The 18,452-nt window shown below is 43.6% G+C and overlaps 1 protein-coding gene across 2 annotated transcripts in view; it reads left to right on the top strand.

Annotated features, from left to right (window-relative positions):
* Positions 1 to 2,920: 2,920 nt before the first annotated feature.
* Positions 2,921 to 18,452, top strand: part of rngo (DNA damage inducible 1 homolog rngo) — a 178,073-nt gene continuing 162,541 nt past the window's right edge. Inside the window, exons 1-3 of one of the 2 annotated variants that reach the window (XM_065455441.1) lie at positions 2,921 to 3,358; positions 3,414 to 3,482; positions 9,868 to 10,014. In XM_065455441.1, the coding sequence (XP_065311513.1) occupies positions 3,109 to 3,358; positions 3,414 to 3,482; positions 9,868 to 10,014 (466 nt within the window). In that variant the 5' untranslated portion in view covers positions 2,921 to 3,108. The remainder of the gene's footprint in view (positions 3,359 to 3,413; positions 3,483 to 9,867; positions 10,015 to 18,452) is intronic. The other variant, XM_065455442.1, reaches the window with a different exon arrangement.

Consider the following 18,452-nt stretch of genomic DNA (forward strand, 5'->3'; position numbering starts at 1 on the left):
TGAAAAACAATTGTGAAGGTTTTAATAGCAAAGTAATACAGTAGGTGTTGGCAACGCGAACAAGCTATGCAAAGTGTATGCATTAGAAATGAACTATCCAGATGAGGACCCCCCACCCCACTGATATATGTCAATGCTATAATATCAAATGCTGTGACATTTAACACATATGGTGACTAAAAAAAAGGATAACTAAAGCAAGAGCAGCATTAATAAAACAACAATATCAACTGCAAAATTTATACAATTTTTCTCAAAACTTTTATCTTCGCATAAACTGTGGCTTCACACACTGTGGGCACTTTTGCTAACAACCTTCACATTTCACTAGTGCTAATTCTAGCTTCCCTTTAGCTTCTAGCTTGATTCTAGCTTCCAGCTCAACTGCAATGTTTTGAACGTCAGGGCATGTGCAAGTGAAAATTAGTTTGTGATGGCCATGTGGATCTGTTTCTCTGCCTGAATAATAGGGAGAGGAGGGCAATATAATTGCCTTGAGAACTATTAAGCAGAAGCAGCATGGTGGATGAGGAGCAGTGGCCGGAATAAAACATTTCAGGAGTTCAATGTAGTAAGGATACAGGAGTCATATGATTAACTTCGCAAGAATATGAGGCCATTATAACACTAAGGGAAACAGACTGGCCCATCACACTGAATTTTCAAATATCGTAACTGGTCTAGAACACCTTGCACAGCTGCTGTAATTAGGAAAAAAAAAAATGTAGCATTGTCTTAAAAAGACAGCTTTTTTGTTTGTTTACTCTGCTATGCCACTGTACACATTATTACTATTACTTTTTTTTCTTTTGGAACAGAAAGTCACCATATGCCTGGAGGTTTTAGATCACCTTCTTGGTGTGCTCCCGATATATGAACAGTTCGAAAACATTAACATTGTTGCTTGGTTTATTGCTCAAGTAGAGCGGCACGTAACGACCGACTACGGAACCAGGCGTGTGAATATGCACACCCTGTATCCAATCAACCCCTATATCAATCAATTTTGTACAATTACACCTCCATATATTGAACTTTAATGTAACAAACCGTTTTACTTTGCAGAACTTATTTGGTGTGCATATAGAAATCTTCAATTTATTGAATTCTGTTTATCTGCAATTTCAATTTACGGAAACTATAAATTCTTCTAAAATTTAAATGAGGATATGTGTTGCATTTGAACTGTAAATTCTATGGACGTACAAGCGCTTTCTGGGAGTAAAGCTTCACGATTTCCTTCCAAAGTTTATTCGACTTAAGGACAAAATTCTGCAGCAAAGTTATAAACGACCACAGGTGACAAGCAGCTGAATGCGAGGTATCTGGTACAGACCCACGGGGGAAAACTTAAAAACCACAATAGCACACATTCAGGCGAGTATGTAAACAGGCGAACTAAGCAGGGAACAAAAACAACACAGCACTGCTTTCATAGGTCCCGAATGATCAGAGTTTCGTCAGAGTTGGTGCAAGCACGCATCCGCAGATAAAACGGGCTCCCACCGTGCATTGACCAATACTTCGAGAGCTGACGCCTACACAATAACCGGGGTAGGTTACAGCACTTGTTTCTGCTCTGATCGTATAGTGTTCGAATGATGTCGCGACAACGCAAGTACTTGCAATAGGGGCGACGACCTTCCACAACTCCAGAACATCACAAAAGACCGTTTGCACATGTACTAACCAGCCAAACAAACTAACCACGGCAGCGAAGACCACTTAAATCGAACATACAACGCAGAAACACCTCGTAAAGGTTTCACCATAGAGAAAGGTTACACCTTGTTGCACAGACGCTCACAAGAAATTCAAGAAATGACCAAAGCGCACTACCGCCGCCTTTTAAAAATCCAACGGGAGCCAAGCCAAATCAGTAATAAGTTGGCTATTTGGGTGAACGCAACGTACCCGTTAGAACCACTGGGTACGCCCAACGCCGGCCCAGGTGGGCCATCTTCAACAGTGTACAGTGTATTGCGCAATAAATAATTAAATAAACATCATTAAAATTACCTTGCGGCAGGATTCGAACACAGGGACTCTAGCACAGAAGCCTAATGTTGAAACCATTAAGCTACGGACGCTTGTATCGACAAGCGAATGAAACGCCCTTATGAATTTATCGCGGGCATGCCAGTGCCTTGCGACGCTTGGCGCGTTTCGATTTGGCCACCTGGACAAGCTCAATCGTTGCAATTAATAGCAATTGTACGCGTTCCCGGCGTCTTCTGCACTTCGAAGAATATAGATTGCGCCGACATATACGACAATAAGGTTTATATAGCGTAATACACAAAGCCACAAGAACGTTTGAATCCACAAGCACGAAGATCAGACAAATCCATGTACTTCCCATCATTCCCATGGTATACGACAGCGACTGCAGTGCCAGAGTTCCCTCTAGTAATTTTGTAGGAAACTCTATGCTTCCCACCACTCCCTTATCGCCAACAGAAAAGAAGGCGCACCAATGAAGTCAGTATAGTAACTTTATGAATACAATATTATGCAATTACCAATCTCGTGGCCAATCTCAAAGGCCATGCTATTGCGCACATTATGCTGTGCCAAAAACGCTTGCAGCTTATGGAAGTCATGGGGGAAGAAAATTTTTCTCATAGAACTTTTTATAAAAAGTTACAGAAAACTCTGTATCTTCTCTTTCTTCGTATATGAGCAGTGTGCTGCGATGCCCATCTGTGGTTGGGGTTCAAATGGGATTGGAGTCATAGGGATTTCAAAATGAAATATTGTACGTAAAAACGCCTACTGTACAGTAAAGTTCTATGTTTGGAGCTCTCAATAACTATTGATTGTCATATGAGCGCCGTCTTTGTTTACAAACAGTCCCTATTTTTTTCGGCCCCCGAAATTGTGCTTGCGCGTGCGCTGCGTGCTAGGCGATTGAGCAATGGGCGCCAGGGTCATCGACATGAGCCGCGTACCGCCGCGGCGGCTGCTGGACAGGCTGCTGCTCTAGCGGCGGCAGTCATTTGTGCTCGCTGCAGACGCCGTATCTACTGTGTGGCTACTCCACGGAGTCCTCTGGTTACGGTTGCAGAAACGTGTGGTGGTGCTACCACCGGGACTTCCCGATCAGCGATGAAGCTTACGGTGACGACGCTTTCGGGCGAGCTGTACATGCTAGACGTTGGTGCCGAGATGGAGTTGGAGGGGCTGAAGGCACTCTGCGAGTTCGAGTCCGGCGTGCCCGCCAGGGAAATGGTGCTCATGCACGAAGGCCGACCTCTGCTGGACGAGAAGCGCTCGCTCAAGTCGCACTCCATCAAGGAGGGCGATGTGCTGCTTATTCAGCACCTGGTGCCCCCAACCAACGCGTCCACTAGCTCTGGTGAGGCGGCCCTTGGTCGCAAGCCGCGTTCTCTACGTTCGCGTCCTCTTTACAGGTGCCGGACCGCCCCTGAGGCTAGATTTCAGTCATATCCCTGTCCCGGCAACGGCCGGCCAAAGTTCAGGTAGCACCCCCTTTTTCTGGACATAGTTGCATGGCAGCATGACTGGGCCGTTTCCCACCCCGCTTGCGTAATAACCCATCCGCGCCTGACTTGACATACACGTTTTGTGGAGAGCATTCGAATGAAGGCCACAGTCGAGAAGCAACTCCGATGCGTAAAACTGTATGATCTGCATTATGTGTCACTGTAAAATTGTACGTGTATACTACCGACAGTCTTGCGAAGCAGATACCGGACTGCGACCGAGTAAAAGTGGCGATTCGGTATCGAAGGTGTTGGTTGCCATTGGCTCCCGTTTGACATACTATCGGGCAGCGTTCTGTTTTTAAGCACCTTGCTGTAGTGCCCTTGGGGGCGACTCGCGGTTACAAGTTCGGTTTGAGGAAAAAAAAAAAATTGAACGCCGTCTTAATGACATGCTTCATGAAAGGGCATCACATACACAGCTACTCTCTGGAGCGTTGCAGGAAGTAGTTGTGTAGCACACACAAGCACTGAAAAATAGAGAACGTACAAGTCACAACTTTAATTGCGACACAGCTGTATCACTGCTTCTCTTGGTTTATTGCCAAACGAGCATGACACAGCTGAAACAAGCAACACATGGAAGTAAAGAAAGGAAGCTGCGTAATGCCGAAGATAGTTTCATCTCTGCAGCTGTGTGGTATATTCTTTCTACACTTGTATACAAATGGCTACTAAGCTTCCTTTTACTGTTTACTCCAAATTGCGAATGAGTAGGAACTGATGTGTCATGTTTATCATCAATGTGGAGTTCAACAGAATGATCGTTAAGTGCTAAAAGCATATACACTTGAGTGAAATTATTACTTGATGCATTTCCATGTGAAATGAAATTTGTCATAATTCTGTGAAATCATCTCCGGGTACTGATGGAAGTGAAAATTTTGCCTAGTAGCACTTGTGTATTCCATGGATTCTAGGGGAGCAAGCTTTTATTCGTTTGCTGCACACGCTGCAAATGATCTTATTTATTTGGCTTTACTTTCATCACTACATTGTACACTACAAGTATTGAATTTACAGATCTGTGGCAAATAAGATGCCCAATGACTAATAGTTCTGATGGTGAGCTTGTCACACATTAGATAGGACTGTTTTGAAGTGTTTTGATTAGAAGATAATCACATCAACTGGTTACTGCTTTCACTGGGCAGACGTACTAGAGCAATGCAAAATTGCTGATCCTAGAAGGTTGCAAATGCTGGTTGCTGCTAGCCAGAATATTAGTCTGGAAAGTGCAGATGCCTAATATAAAGAGAAACTGTAGGCAAATACTTGCACAGTAAGCAAACACTTGCTTCGGCTTCAGTTCAGGTACTTTTAAGCACTCATCATGTTTCTTTGCTCGGAGAGTGCACTCTATTAGTTTTATTTGTGGAAAAACTATTAGTGGAAAAAAATTTGAACATGATAAAGTGCAGTGATGCTATTGCATGGCAGCGTTTACCTTGAAGCATGTTCAGAAATATTGCTTCTCTGTAAATGGTTTCGAACTTTTCCATTTCTTAAGGGGCATTTGTAAAATAGCTGACAAATAACTAATCTCAGCTATTCATATTTATGCACATGTGTGTCAGTCTTTTATTGTTTTTTGTGTTACAGTATAGCTCGATAAGCAGAATGATTACTCTATAAAGAGGAAAACTGGGCATTTCCAGCTATCTCAGCCTGACTCTGTAGTCATTTGAAAATATTCGTCACCTTTAAAAGCTTTTTGTGAATTAAGGAAGCGGAACAGCATTTTTTGAGGTTGCACGTTGCTCATAGTATGCATGGTTGGTTTACTGGAAATAAAAATACTAGCCGTGTACCTCTGTTTTTACTAGCAACCACTTTTTTCTTCTTTGGCAACCTGCTTGACTAGAGCGTCTTCTTGCATGCAGTACAGAAGCTTCGGTGCTGCTGTTGACTGTGGTGTTATTTAAGAATTGTAACCCTCTAACCTCTGTGCAGTGAAAATGTTCCAACTAAATAGTGTTACTCAGCTCACTTTGAGATGAAACCGATGTGCTGACCCCATGGTGTCAGCTTTTATCGGCTGTGTTTTTGAATGCAGCTGCTAATGTCCGGCAACTCATGGTGGTTGTGGTTGCTGCATATGAGTTGTGGTGTTCATCTTGTGAAACTTTTGCCATCATGTTGCGTGGGCACTTGTCTCACTGCCCAGCAGGCGTGCTTGGTCAGCTTGAAATGGTTTCTGGAATGGCAGAATGTTGCAAGGCGCTATTGCTCACAGCATAAATTAGTTATCTTCTGATCGTGTGTTTGCTGGGTGCTCTTGTCTGGACTAACGGTCTGAATACCACGACCTTTGCTTTTGAGAAAACCACGTAGCCGGAGCACCTAATGTGAGAAGGCACTGTAGTCTAAAGTTTATGCCCTCTGCTACCACCGGAATTAAGAAGGTGCCTATCAGTGCTATTGATGCATTAATGACACAAAAATTTGTTTGGGCTTTGTATGGCCACTGGAAAGGAGGCAGACATTGGTACAGTGGTCAAAAAACACTTGTCTAGAATGTGCAAGCCACCTGCTTAGGATTATTCTGATGGCACCCAGCGATGATAGCTTGTGCAAAACCAGCTTGATGTGAGCATACACAGCTGCATTTACGAGATACCTTGTCTTCTCTCACTATCATTCCCTGGTAGCTGCTGTGGCCATCAGGACTGCATTTTATTCGTTTCATGACCTCCATACAAGAGCAGAGTTCATTTGCCATGCGGGGATGGCAATGTTTTCCGAAAAAGCTGGACTGTTTGCAAAATGTTTTAAATTACAATGTAGAATGTTAGGGTTCGCTTGTGGGGCAGAAATGTATGCTGGCAGCAGATTCTTTGACATGTGATGAAACTGGCTGACTAGAGGTGATTACGAACCTTGTCTGCGTAGTTTTAGGGAAGCCGGAGGATGAGGACTGTAACAACACATAGTGTAAGTAAGTGCACAAGTAATGCTTATGCCGAGATCTGTTTCTTTCTTTTTGTAGTCTTTTCTGGTTGTGTATTATGTGCATGCATGGCACTAGCTAAGGTGCACCCACAGTGTCGCGTGCAGAAACTGGCTGTTTGATGTAACAATGGCTTCACAAAATGGCAGGCAACAAAAGCAAGGTGGGAATGACAAAACTGAAATGGAATGAAAAGCCTTAAAATGGAGCATTGAACCAGTGAGTGTGCTTTGAACAATGTGTCGGAGGAATATGGATCTGCTTCGCCTGCCATGGTTGGCATAGGGGCTTCGGTGTTGCACGGCTAAGCCTGAGGGCACTGGATCAGATTCTGGTCCTGGCGGCCACGTTTCAAGGAGGGCCAAATGCAAATACACACCCAGGTACCATCCATTGAGAGAGCACTGTAAAGAACCCCAGGTGTCCAAAATTAATCTTATTATGAGGCACTAAGGTGTGTTTCATGATCATATAGTGGCTTTGGCACGTAAAATCCCAGAATTAATTAATATTGTCAGTTTCATTCTGGTGGCTGACCCTCATACTCAGAAATGAGTCTGGAAGCCACTGCTTGACTTGGTCAAGTCTGGCTCAGGATAGTGCTTGATGTGAATGTGCCCAAGGTGCTCACTGTTTCTTTGAGCGTGTTTATATGTTGCGCTGTTTTGAGCCACACTTGACTAAGTTAAGCCGTAGCTTCAAGTTAAGGCGCATTTCTGAATGTGGGGCTAAGTTGAATTGCATGTCATTCTCCATACAACACCTACAGGAAACGATGACATTCTTGTGGACTTTGTTATGAGCCTGAAACTATCTTAACCTAATGGTTACTGTTGATTCCACAAGCTGATAAAAAGAGCACAGCGATTCTCATACTTACTTTTCCTTGTTTGCCTTGTGCCACTAACTATCTCGGCAGGGACCTGCTGCTCTAGGAAAAGTACGGAACTTGTATATGAGTCGGTGACCTGGGGACCTCATGACTTGCAGCTGTGGAGGCTTATTTCTGCCATGCCAGATGTCACTTTCGACAACAGGATGGCATACATGTACAGAGACCGTAAAAAAAAAAAGGCGAAGAAAGTAGCAGTGGTGGCCACATTACAATATGATGGAATTCAAAAACACTCAGATACATACATTTATATGTACGCTAAGCAACCTGAAGTGGTTGAAGTTAATTTGAGGCCTCCATTATGACATCTTTTGTAACTCATTGTGCAGTTTTGAAACATTAAACCAGACAGTTTGAAGAAAGTAGCACCTATCAGGTTTCTCGTGATGTTTTTGCCAGTGTGCTCTGCAGCTGCACGATCGCTTGTGAACAAATAAATGCATCGAATGCAGCTCCGGCAGGAAGTACTTCGTCAGGGCCTGTCTGATGGTTGTGTTGAGTGAGATACAAGCCACCAAAGATCCAAAAACAACATACCGGCTTGAAGCTCTCGTCTTTGCTCCTTTGATTACATGAGAGTAGTTAAGACCATATCGATAATAATGATTAATTATTAATTCGATGCATATTGATTGCACCTCAATGAAAGGAGGCTCAGCCTAGTCATATATGAAAACTTTTTTTACGAAAAGTGGTCCAAACATGTGGGAACACTTCGAAATGAGAAATGTTGCACTAACTAACCATTGCTAATATCAAGGAGTGAAGTTTTCAAGATGTGATGTTTCGGCCTTTATTTTCTCTGCTATTGGAGATTTTTGCCGACAAGTGAAGATCGAGTGTCCAAAGAATACTTAGAGTAACTTAAGATAAACTAACTTAGTGTTTAAATCAATCAATCATTCAACTTTTATTTCTCCATGTAAACATGGAGGCATTAAAGAAAAAGCCACAACACTGCAGCCTGACGAGGCACTGGCCCCGTGAAGTCTGACAGCAAGTGAGCCCTTGTGCATTTTCAAGTAACACATGTGCAGGAAAAAAGACATGCCAAGTAAATGTATGCACCATAAAAAAGAAATTTAATTGAACTGTAAACATATTAAATGGACAACAAAACAAGCTGATTACACCATATGCCATGCATTTCTCTTGCGAACTGCCATGTACGTCAGCAACAGTCACTGCCTTTGACTAATGTTCTGGTGGAATGGCTGGGCAGAGCCCCAGACACTGTTTCCACACCATATTTGAGAAGTCAACATAGTGACGTTGTTGTTATTGGAAACATGGCAGGCATCAAACCTAAAGGAATGCAAATCCATACATTTCTAAATTTAAAAAGAACAAACAAATAATGGTAGTGCTAGAGATAACAATGACAGCATGAAGGCTTCTGGTACACCTCTAGCAGCATGTGAAGGGGTTTGAACTGCCTGTCAAATATTTTTTTAGGCATACTAGAAAAATTCACATCAAATAGCCAGAATTCATTGAAATTTCATATCTTCTGCGCAACGCAGAACAATTTTGTGAAAAGTACTCTCTTCTGATTAACCTTTTCCATGAAAGTGTTGCTCTATGGAACAGTTTTGGTGTTGGACCAAGGCATAAATATTAAAAAGAAGTAAGCCGGTCACGCGTAGCTACGCTAAAACCTCAACAGAATGAAAACAAACTTGTGATGAGAGGTTCCACTTCTTTTGGTGCTGAAATACATTGCTGTATTGGCCAACAGTAACTGTGAGCACATGACTGAACAAACGAGAATAAAATGAATGTAGCCACAAGAGAAAAAGTGCCTTCCATAGAATGGTGTTCTTTCTGTTTTTGTTTTTTCTTACTGTCTGGTTTGTGAAATAAAATCAACATTTTGTTGCTGGTGGCTTGCAGAACCACAGTGCTCTGGTCCATCTGTGTTCTTTCTCTTAGCAGAGTGCGTGTAGGCTAGGAACTGGCAGGCACAGCTTGAGCAAGCTGGACGGTGGCTGCTTCAAAAGGAATTGACACAGTGACACAAAAGTATTGAGGGTTAGTGAGACAAGTGTCTACTGTAGCCTGCTTTTTGTTTTTCTTGCAGTATGGCTTGCAGAAAATGCAACAGGAGTGCTTTGAAAGGGCATTCGTGAAGTTTGTGTTATCAGTGCCATAAATTTGGAATTGGAAGAGTCTTGCATGATAGGGATTGAAATGAACGCATGTCTCTCTAGCTTTAGTTGAATATAAAAATTATGCTCTCTATAGTTATGTGGAACACCGCTAAAGCATCAAAATAAAAATTGCAGCGTCCGTCGGGAAAGTTGGTTGAACGATCGGTGATCTGCTTTCTGCATTTAATGTTCACTAGAGCTTGAGAGGCATGCAGCCAATCTGGGGGCTGTCGTGTACAGCTGTTCCAAATTTATGGTGCTGATATTGTGAACTTTACGAGTGCCCCTCATAGTTGTCGCCAGTGAAGGGGCTGCACTGATTTTGTCTGTCGCAAGCCGAGTGACCCCACTCCCCCTCCCAACCAGGGACGGATATGAGCCTGGGCCCACGTGGGGCAGAGGAAGAGGAGCCGGCCTTCATCCGGGATATGATCCTCAAAAGCCCCGACCAGCTTGCCCTGCTGAAGCACAACAACCCACAGCTTGCCGATGCCCTGCTGTCGGGCGATCTTGGTGAGATTGAACGCTTTGCGCCAGGCACGGGGAGGTCGGGAGGACGAAAAGTCGGGCAGCGTGGTGCGGCTTCGCTTGTTGATGCTTAAAAACGGGAGCATGCACTGGGACAGCAAAGTGGCAACACAGGTGCCAAGTCACAGCTGCATGTGAATTTCAGAATGAAATCTCTGATGTGCAGCGCCACCACTGGCTGACCGAGCTCTACTGTTGTTTGTGTGAAGTGCCTCGGTTATTTTTCACTTTGTGTGGTCATTGTAAATAATAATTGAACATATAAAACAACATGCTGGTCACCCACTGCTTTCTGCTGCTGAACACGAGGTCATCGCGGCCAGTTGTTGCCGGTTTTGGTCGAGGTGGAATGAACACTTGTGAGCCCGGCATGTTAACGATTGCTCAGAATTGGTCTTAAGCCTTCGTAACCTAGCGTGCAGTTCAGGAGGTTAACTTGCACATTTTCACTTTATTTAAGAAATGATCAGTCAGCCATTAGTAGCACTGCATAAAAGAGTGATTAAATTTTTTAATAAATGTTTTTGTTATCTTTACCACTGGTTTAATGTGTGTGCATGTGTTTACTTGTGTGCATTTAATAAGCTTTGGTTGTGAGTCAGCATTTGTGTGCCAACCAACGGCCTTTTATCTTTCACTTTATTTTGCTTGCCTTTGCTTGTGCGTATCATAGTCAACAAATGCAATGGCAGCAGGCAAAGGGAGTAGCTTTTGTTGCCATATTAATTTGTTTATCTCAAATTAGTATAGTTTTAGCTCATGGTAGTGAAGTTTTGAAATGGCAACGACTTAACAAATTTCCAAATGGGAATTACATTTTAAAAGCTAATGCATGCTCCTTCTGATAAAGTAAATGAATTGTCAGCTGTGTACATTGTCAGCTGTGTACCAAGTTGTGACATATTAACTGCTGTTTAAAAGTTTGTGCACATCAATGTTGACATGGCCACTTTATTATATAGCAGATGAGTGGTGCTGCTGCATGTGAGGTCCCTGTGTACTTCCTTCTCTTTCTATCCTGCTTGTTTCCTTCTGCAGTGCTCTTTTCACTTGTGATCATCAAATGATTAGCAAGTGCTGCGAAAGTTTGAAATTGGGCCATTCAGCCTTTTGAACCCTTTTATTGGCCAGCTGATTCATGAAGTAGAAAGGGGATTGAGAGGGCAAACTCTAGAGGAGGACAGTGATGGGATGAAGGCCTAAGTATTCAGGGACCTTGCTGCATGCACGAAATGTTCCATCAGCGTCACTGGCTTAGTCTTCAATACAATAGGGAGCAAAATGATGTTAATGCTACATTATTACACAAGAATTTGTTATAGACATAATGCTCATTTGAGGGCATAGTTGAACATGTACAGTTATCACCAGTGGGTGTCATCGAGTTAAGGAAAGAGGAAAGCCTGTGATTGGTGCTGTATTGGTTTCAACTGTATATTTACATTGTCTTCATTTACCTCCTACTGTAAGTCTGAGCAAACATAAATGCTTGATGTATTACGGGAGAAGTTGCAAAGTTTTTATTCCCAGTAAGTGTTATGTGCACTGCTGCGAACTTGTTCTAGACCAGCCTGCATTCAAGCCAAGTAACCTTTTTCACATCCCAGTGTTCCCCCAGTTCCTCAGCACCATTAAGTTCACAGGGACAGTGCCGTTAGATTTCCCTGTACCTCGTAGCATATGTGCAAGATACTAACACATCCCGAAATCTAGTATGAACCCAATTTTTGTGGGCTCAAAGTAAGAAAATAAAACTCAACCTGAACGTAACATGCACCCGATTTATGAAAAAAAAAAAATATAGCATGTCTCCACAATCATGATCAGAAAAAACAAGACATACAGAATTTACCTTTCATGGAAGGGAAACTTTCTTTAAGAGAGCTTTTATAATGAAAGCAGTGCATTGCCATCGCCATTCGCATTTCATTGGCCGCAGATACCAGGAACACAAGGCAGTATTGTCAAGCAATCAATTTTATAGATGCTACTCTCAGTCATCACGTAAAATCTCATCTTCATTAGATTGTACATGACTCTCCATTGTACTTGCCGAAGTATGAGAGAGTGTTCCTGGCACTCTGAGTAGATCGTGAGCTTGGCACAGCGCCAGAAACGCTGGTGGCTGTGTATGTGGATGCATCTGGTGCATAGTTGTGCGAAGTCTCGTGGAAGTGATAGTATCTCTGAAAGTGGTTGTAGTCATGCACAAAATGAACCCACAGCTACCTTCAAGAAAACACGCTCTGCCACCATCTGGTGATGGTGAAAATGCTGCATCTGATGGCTATGGTGATAGGATGTTGTGAACACAGCCAATGTGGTTTTTGTTTATATACGATTAATGCAGAGTCAATTTTCAGATCTATTTATTAAAGGTGGTAATTGGATTTGTGATTAAGGTATGCAAGAAACTGTGGTGCGTGTAACGTATAGGTAAACTGAAACTATGTCACCGTGTAGGAATGACAGCTTTCCCAAAAGTGGAGTGTTTCATTATAATCCGGGTGGCACCTTCCAGTCCTCGTTGATGCTGTATTCTTTTCTTGTCCATTCTTTTGATTGCAATTGAGTTGAAGCCAGTAAGCATAATTACTCAAATTCAATGCACACTTGATTTTCAAGGATAAATATGATAACTGCAATGCATTTGATTGTAATATACACTTCGATTTTTACACTTAAAGAAATTATACATGCAATATTTATTTATTTATTGTCAATACTGTCAAGGGCCACAGGTCTTTACAGAGAGGAGTGGGAGGACATGATATGGTTGTGGCACATTCTACCGTCAGTGACAGCAGCAGCGATGTAGGCAGGAAGGGGGTTCCATTCTGTACTGGTACACGGGGTGAAGGAGTTGAGGTAAGCACTTGAGCGGCAAATTAGCACACTAACCTTAGACTGATGGTCAATGCCAGATGAAATGTAAGACGGACAGAGCAGGAGTTGGTCCATAAAGGGCTCCTCACCAGGCCCAATAGCAAATTTCGATTATACGGTGGAATGCATAACCACGTATTACGTGTCTTCTAGGGAGTGTTCTGCTGAAAAAATGTTTCACATTTGCTCATTAATAGCGAAGATAGAAATATTTCAGTGTCGCGAACCCATGATTTCAGCAGGCGGGCTTCACTGCCAAGCTAGACACTCTCTCCACTCGCTCCGTCTAGCCTACACAAGCGAAATTTCTTCCCTCCGTTCTCCCATACCGGACCTTGAGCATCACATGATGCATGCGCCTTCATTCTTTTTTTGCTCCTTGCTTTTTTTTTTTTCAGCGTCGCATGCGAGCTGTTGTCTTGTTCACGCAGTGCACGATTTTGTGCGCTGCGCGCAAGGAAACATGATTAGTGGTATAATTCAGTGCTGCACGAATACTGAGGCAGAACAAGCGGATCGTAGATTATGATTACGCGCTGAAACACGGTAGAAAATGGCATAGTTTCGGTACCTGCGCACGTGACCGCATGACCGTGGAAACAAGCAGACGAAGCGGAAGTACATCTCTCTTGCTTCGGTGCGAAGTAAAACAAAAAACATGCAGGCATTCTCTTTGTGTTTTATTATTTCTCTAAACTTCAGTTTGTCAATTCAAGCAACAGATCACACACATAACACATGTTGTCTTGAGTAATTCTCGAAGTCACGTGTCACCATGAGCGACATCACCCTGCAGACATGATTACGTAGGTGCAGGGGCGCGATTATGTCACCTTCCGGCTTGGAGTGTGGCAGCCGTGAGTGAAGAGGGAAACGGCGTTCGGATTGAAGTTTCAGATCTTTCTGCGGCGCGTACCGATGTAATACTTTGCAAGCACAATTGTTATCGCGCAATGTATGCTCTGCACTTGTCAGCTCAAAATGGCCAGACCTGGTGAAGGACCCTTTAAGGTCGGGATTACTGTAATAAATTTTATTAAAAAGACTGATGAGAATGATTGTACAAAATGAAATGGGCGGCGTAGTTCTGAATTGAGTCAAAGAATGTGCGTCAGGGAAGGACGCCTAGGGTCCCATGTGGAACATTCGAGCTTAGGTTGCATTAGTGCTTTGCATAAAGATAACTTTTCCAGGACAGTGGCAGATGCAAAACTACGTTAACCCCAGCATGCAATCAGTATTGTTAGATATAAATTCCACTTGTAAATTCCATGAAATGTCTTCTGTTATTTGAAAACCAAGGTACTTATATGAAGTGACGCCTATCAGTGGCATAATATTGAGAACATATACTACTAGGTTAGGATCATTTGAATGATGCGAGGTACACATGCTTTTGCACTTCGTTAAGCTAACCTTGGGATTCTTAACTTTCTAGTTTTTAATTTCATTTCTATCAAGGCCGGTCAGGTGTTACAAAGAGGGTGGGCTTAAAAAGTAGATGGAACAATGTTATATTACATGCGAGTTACAAAAGGTGATTGGAAGCTCCTCTTTTAAACTTTAGTGAAACCATTTTAGAGATGACAGATCACTAAAATTTTCATGTTATAAGTTATAGGAATGGCCATTTGTTATCATTTGGAAAAGCAAAATTTCATGCGTTCTATCTACAGTGGACCGTGCATCACTAGTTGTCCCCGTCATAGACCTCCTTATCACTGTCAACAGCCCCAAGCATCTTATCTTTCATTTATTTCATTTATTTACTCAAGGCTCTACAGGCATTACAGAGAGGAGTGGCAATAGAAAAAGAAAAAAAAATAGCTAATGAGGCAGCACATGGTCACAGATAGCCGACTTGAACACATCATGGTCTGTGATGGTGACGATGGATGCGGGAAGGCGATTCCAGTCTTGACTTGTTTTCAGGATGAAGGCTTCGAGGTATACATTGCTTTTACACTGAGGCACCCCAACCTTCATTTGATGATCAATACGGAATGACAAATGGCTCGGTGGCGAAAAAAAGTGTCATCTTTAGCTCATTATTAGTGTAGTATATTTTGTGAAACCGGCATAAGCGGGAAATTCGACGTCTAGTAGAAAGGAGAGGTAGTTCAAGCATTTGCTTCATGCGAGAAATGCTGGCTATGCGATATAGTTAGAGAGGATAAACCTAACTGAGCGGTTCTGAGCCGATTCTATGGACTGTGTTAACGAGCTAGTGTACGGGTCCCATATCGATGAAGCGTACTCGAGTTTAGAACGCACGAGTGTTTTATATACAGTTGACTCCCGATAATTCGAAGCCGCTTAATTGGAATTTTCGGTTAATTAGAAGTGAAGTGCTGGCCCCGTCAGTCTTGCATGTAATACTATAGAAGAAATCGCTCGATAATTCAAAGTCCTCATCCAGTAATATTGTTTAATTGGAAGTTAATTTTCAGCCGGGATCCTCGAGGTGACCGTCATTCTTTGGTAGAATGTGCAATTTTTCAAGTGTTGCAACAGTTCCATGCTCCGCGTTGGTGTCATCGCCACCGCAGCCGCCCGCAACGCCATCCTTCTTGGAGCGGCGCGATTATTCATTGCTACGGCTGCCGTGGCCTCCGCGATCAACTCTGGCGGGAGGCGAAGCGGCTCCCGCCGGAGGCCACGCGCGGCTGCCGCGCATGGCCGGAGCTGATCGCGGAGGCCACGGGGGTGCCATAGGCGCACGCAGCGCTGCATACTGGCAGTGGCGAGATTGTGCGAGATTAGTCTTACAGCGTGCGCAACGTATGTCGAGGCATGTGTTGGTCGAGCGCCTTTGTGCGGGTAGCTCGTAGGCTAGGTTGTTCCACGGGTGATTCGGAATTGACTGTACCTAGACGCGCAGTTTATAGCCATGGCAAACCGTGGCTTTTATCGCACGCTCGACCTGGCAACGAAAGTCGAGGTTTTGAAGGAAGTTGAGACGGGAAGTGCCGCCAAACAAGACATAGCGCGAAAGTACGGGATCAAGCCGAACATGCTCTCAAACTACATCAAGAACAAGCGCACAATAATGGATGCATTTGAGAACGACAAGTTCAAGACTTCTTGGAAGCGAATGCGCACCGGCGCTTACCCAGAGTTGGAGAAGGCTCTGCTGGTTTGGATTAGGGAGGCCAGGAGCAACAAACTTCCTCTCAGCGGAGACATCGTTGTGATGAAAGTCCGAACGCTTGCAGCAATGTTGGGGATCGATGACTTCGTTTCGTCAGATGGATGGCTGACGCGCTTTAAAGATCGCCATGACCTGGTTTTCAAGAGCGTGTGTGGTGAAAAGGCGTCCGTTAACCAGGAAACATGCGCCACGTGGAAGGACGGAAAGCTGCATGAATATCTCGCCGAATACAGACCGGAAGACATCTTCAATGCAGATGAGACTGCACTCTTCTATCGGCTTCTACCAGAGAAGACCCTGACATTCAAGGACGACGACTGTGCTGGGGGCAAACGCAGCAAGGAGAGAGTGTCGGTGGTGCTGATCGCGGCAAACATGACTGGCACGGAACGATGTTGGTTACTTGTGATCGGGAAAGCCGCAAAGCCGAGATGTTTTAAAGGCGTGAAGACGCTGCCTGTGGACTATGAGGCGAACAAAAAAGCGTGAATGACGGCCAAAATATTCAAGAGCTGGATAAGCAAATTGGACCCCAAGTTTGCTGCTTCGAACCGCAAAGTGTTGTTCCTTGTCGATCACTGCAGTGCTCACGTGAATGTGCCAACCTTGAGTGCAACACGCCTCGCATTTTTGCCTGCAAACACAAGGTCTGTTTTGCAGCCAATGGACCAAGGCATCATCAAGAATGTTAAAGTCCTGTACAGGCGGCACCTCCTCGAGCGCATGATTTTGTGTATGGATAGCCTACAAAGTACGAGGTGAGCCTGCTTAGTGCCATCCACATGTTGGCGCGAGCATGGGATCGTGTGAAGCAAGAAACAATCGCAAACTGCTTCAGGGCTTGCGGTTTCGTGGCAGCTTCTTCGGAGGATGCCTCTGAAATTTCAGTGGAGGAAGCGTCAACAAGCGAGCTTAACGGCACTGATTTTGGTGATGCTCTCGGGGACGTCAATTTTGAAGATTACGTCGCCGTAGACAAGGCGGTCGAAACGTGCGGTGTGCTGACGGATAGCGAAATTGTAGAGATTATTCGGCCCCAGGAAGCGACCGAGGAAAGCGACGATGTTGAAGGCGAGCCGCAACCTAAGGCTGCCGATGTAGCTGCGGGCCTTGCTCTCACGGAGCGCTTCTTTGCCGCTGAAGGTAACACGGAAGAAGCGTTTTGGCAAGCAGCGCGATTCGGCAAGCAGAAGCAAAGCAAGATGACTGACTATTTTTCTTAAAGGAAATACTCGATTTCACCACGAATAAAGTGCTGTTTATTGTGTTTTGTGCTTAATTGGAAGTTCGTTTAATTCGAAGTTTTTTGCGGTCCCCGTGAACTTCGTATTAACGGGAGTCAACTGTAGGAGTAGTTTCAGCGGAACGGGAGCAAGGCGTAAATTCTGCCTAAGAAAACCAAGGGAACTGTTAGCTTTGTTAATAACATGGTGGATATGCTTCTGCCATGACAGATTATTAGTGATATGGACGCCTAGATACTTGTAGCTGTCGATGAACTGAAGGGGGCAGCCGTTAAGATCATAGCACTGAGAAATGGACTGGTTAATCTTTCGAGACACCCTCATTGCTTTACATTTGTTAATGCGTAGTTTCATAAGCCATGCATCACACCAAGAAGAAATTTTATTTAAGTCAGATTGAAGAACGGAGAAGTCAGACTCATTAGAAATTATGCGGTACAGAACGCAGTCGTCTACAAAGAGCCTTATGTTAGAAGTAACAGAATCAGGCAGGTCATTAATATAAATTAGAAAAAGAAGTGGCCCTAGGACTGACCCCTGAGGAACACCGGATGTTACACTGCATGATTTAGAGTCATAATCATTAACAGAAACGTACTGTGTTCTATTCTGCAAGAAACATTCAATCCACTTAAGCAGGTTGCAATCAAGATGGAGTGTGCTAAGTTTCAGTAATAATCTTGGCTGCCCTCTGGCATTTTAGATACTGTTGCACCTTTCAGACTGTGATAACCTGACGAAATTACTGAGAGCACACAAAGCTACTGCTGCTACATGTGCTATGATGTATGGCTTGGATTGGCTTGTAGAAGTTACTAATGCCAATGACTAGGGGTATGCACATATTAGAAACTTCCAAATAATGAATCAAATATTGTCCTGTTCGATTCGGTCCTTGAATCGAACAGTGACTATTTGTAAATGCGAATACTATTTTTGAATACTATTCAAATATTTAGAAGCATCAATTGTGCCCAAATAAGCATAAAACTTCAGGAAAAACGTGGTAAGTTTTCACTCTTGTGAGCATAGTATAGGCATAAAACATGAAAACTTGTGTAGTAGAGCAGGCTATGTCGCTTAGGTAGCCATGCTTTTCGGGCTGTACAGCAATAAGATCAAGTTGTCTAATTTTATGTGCC

This window comes from Dermacentor albipictus, chromosome 2 (assembly GCF_038994185.2).
Source record: "Dermacentor albipictus isolate Rhodes 1998 colony chromosome 2, USDA_Dalb.pri_finalv2, whole genome shotgun sequence".
In the NCBI taxonomy this organism is placed as follows: Eukaryota; Metazoa; Arthropoda; class Arachnida; order Ixodida; family Ixodidae; genus Dermacentor; species Dermacentor albipictus.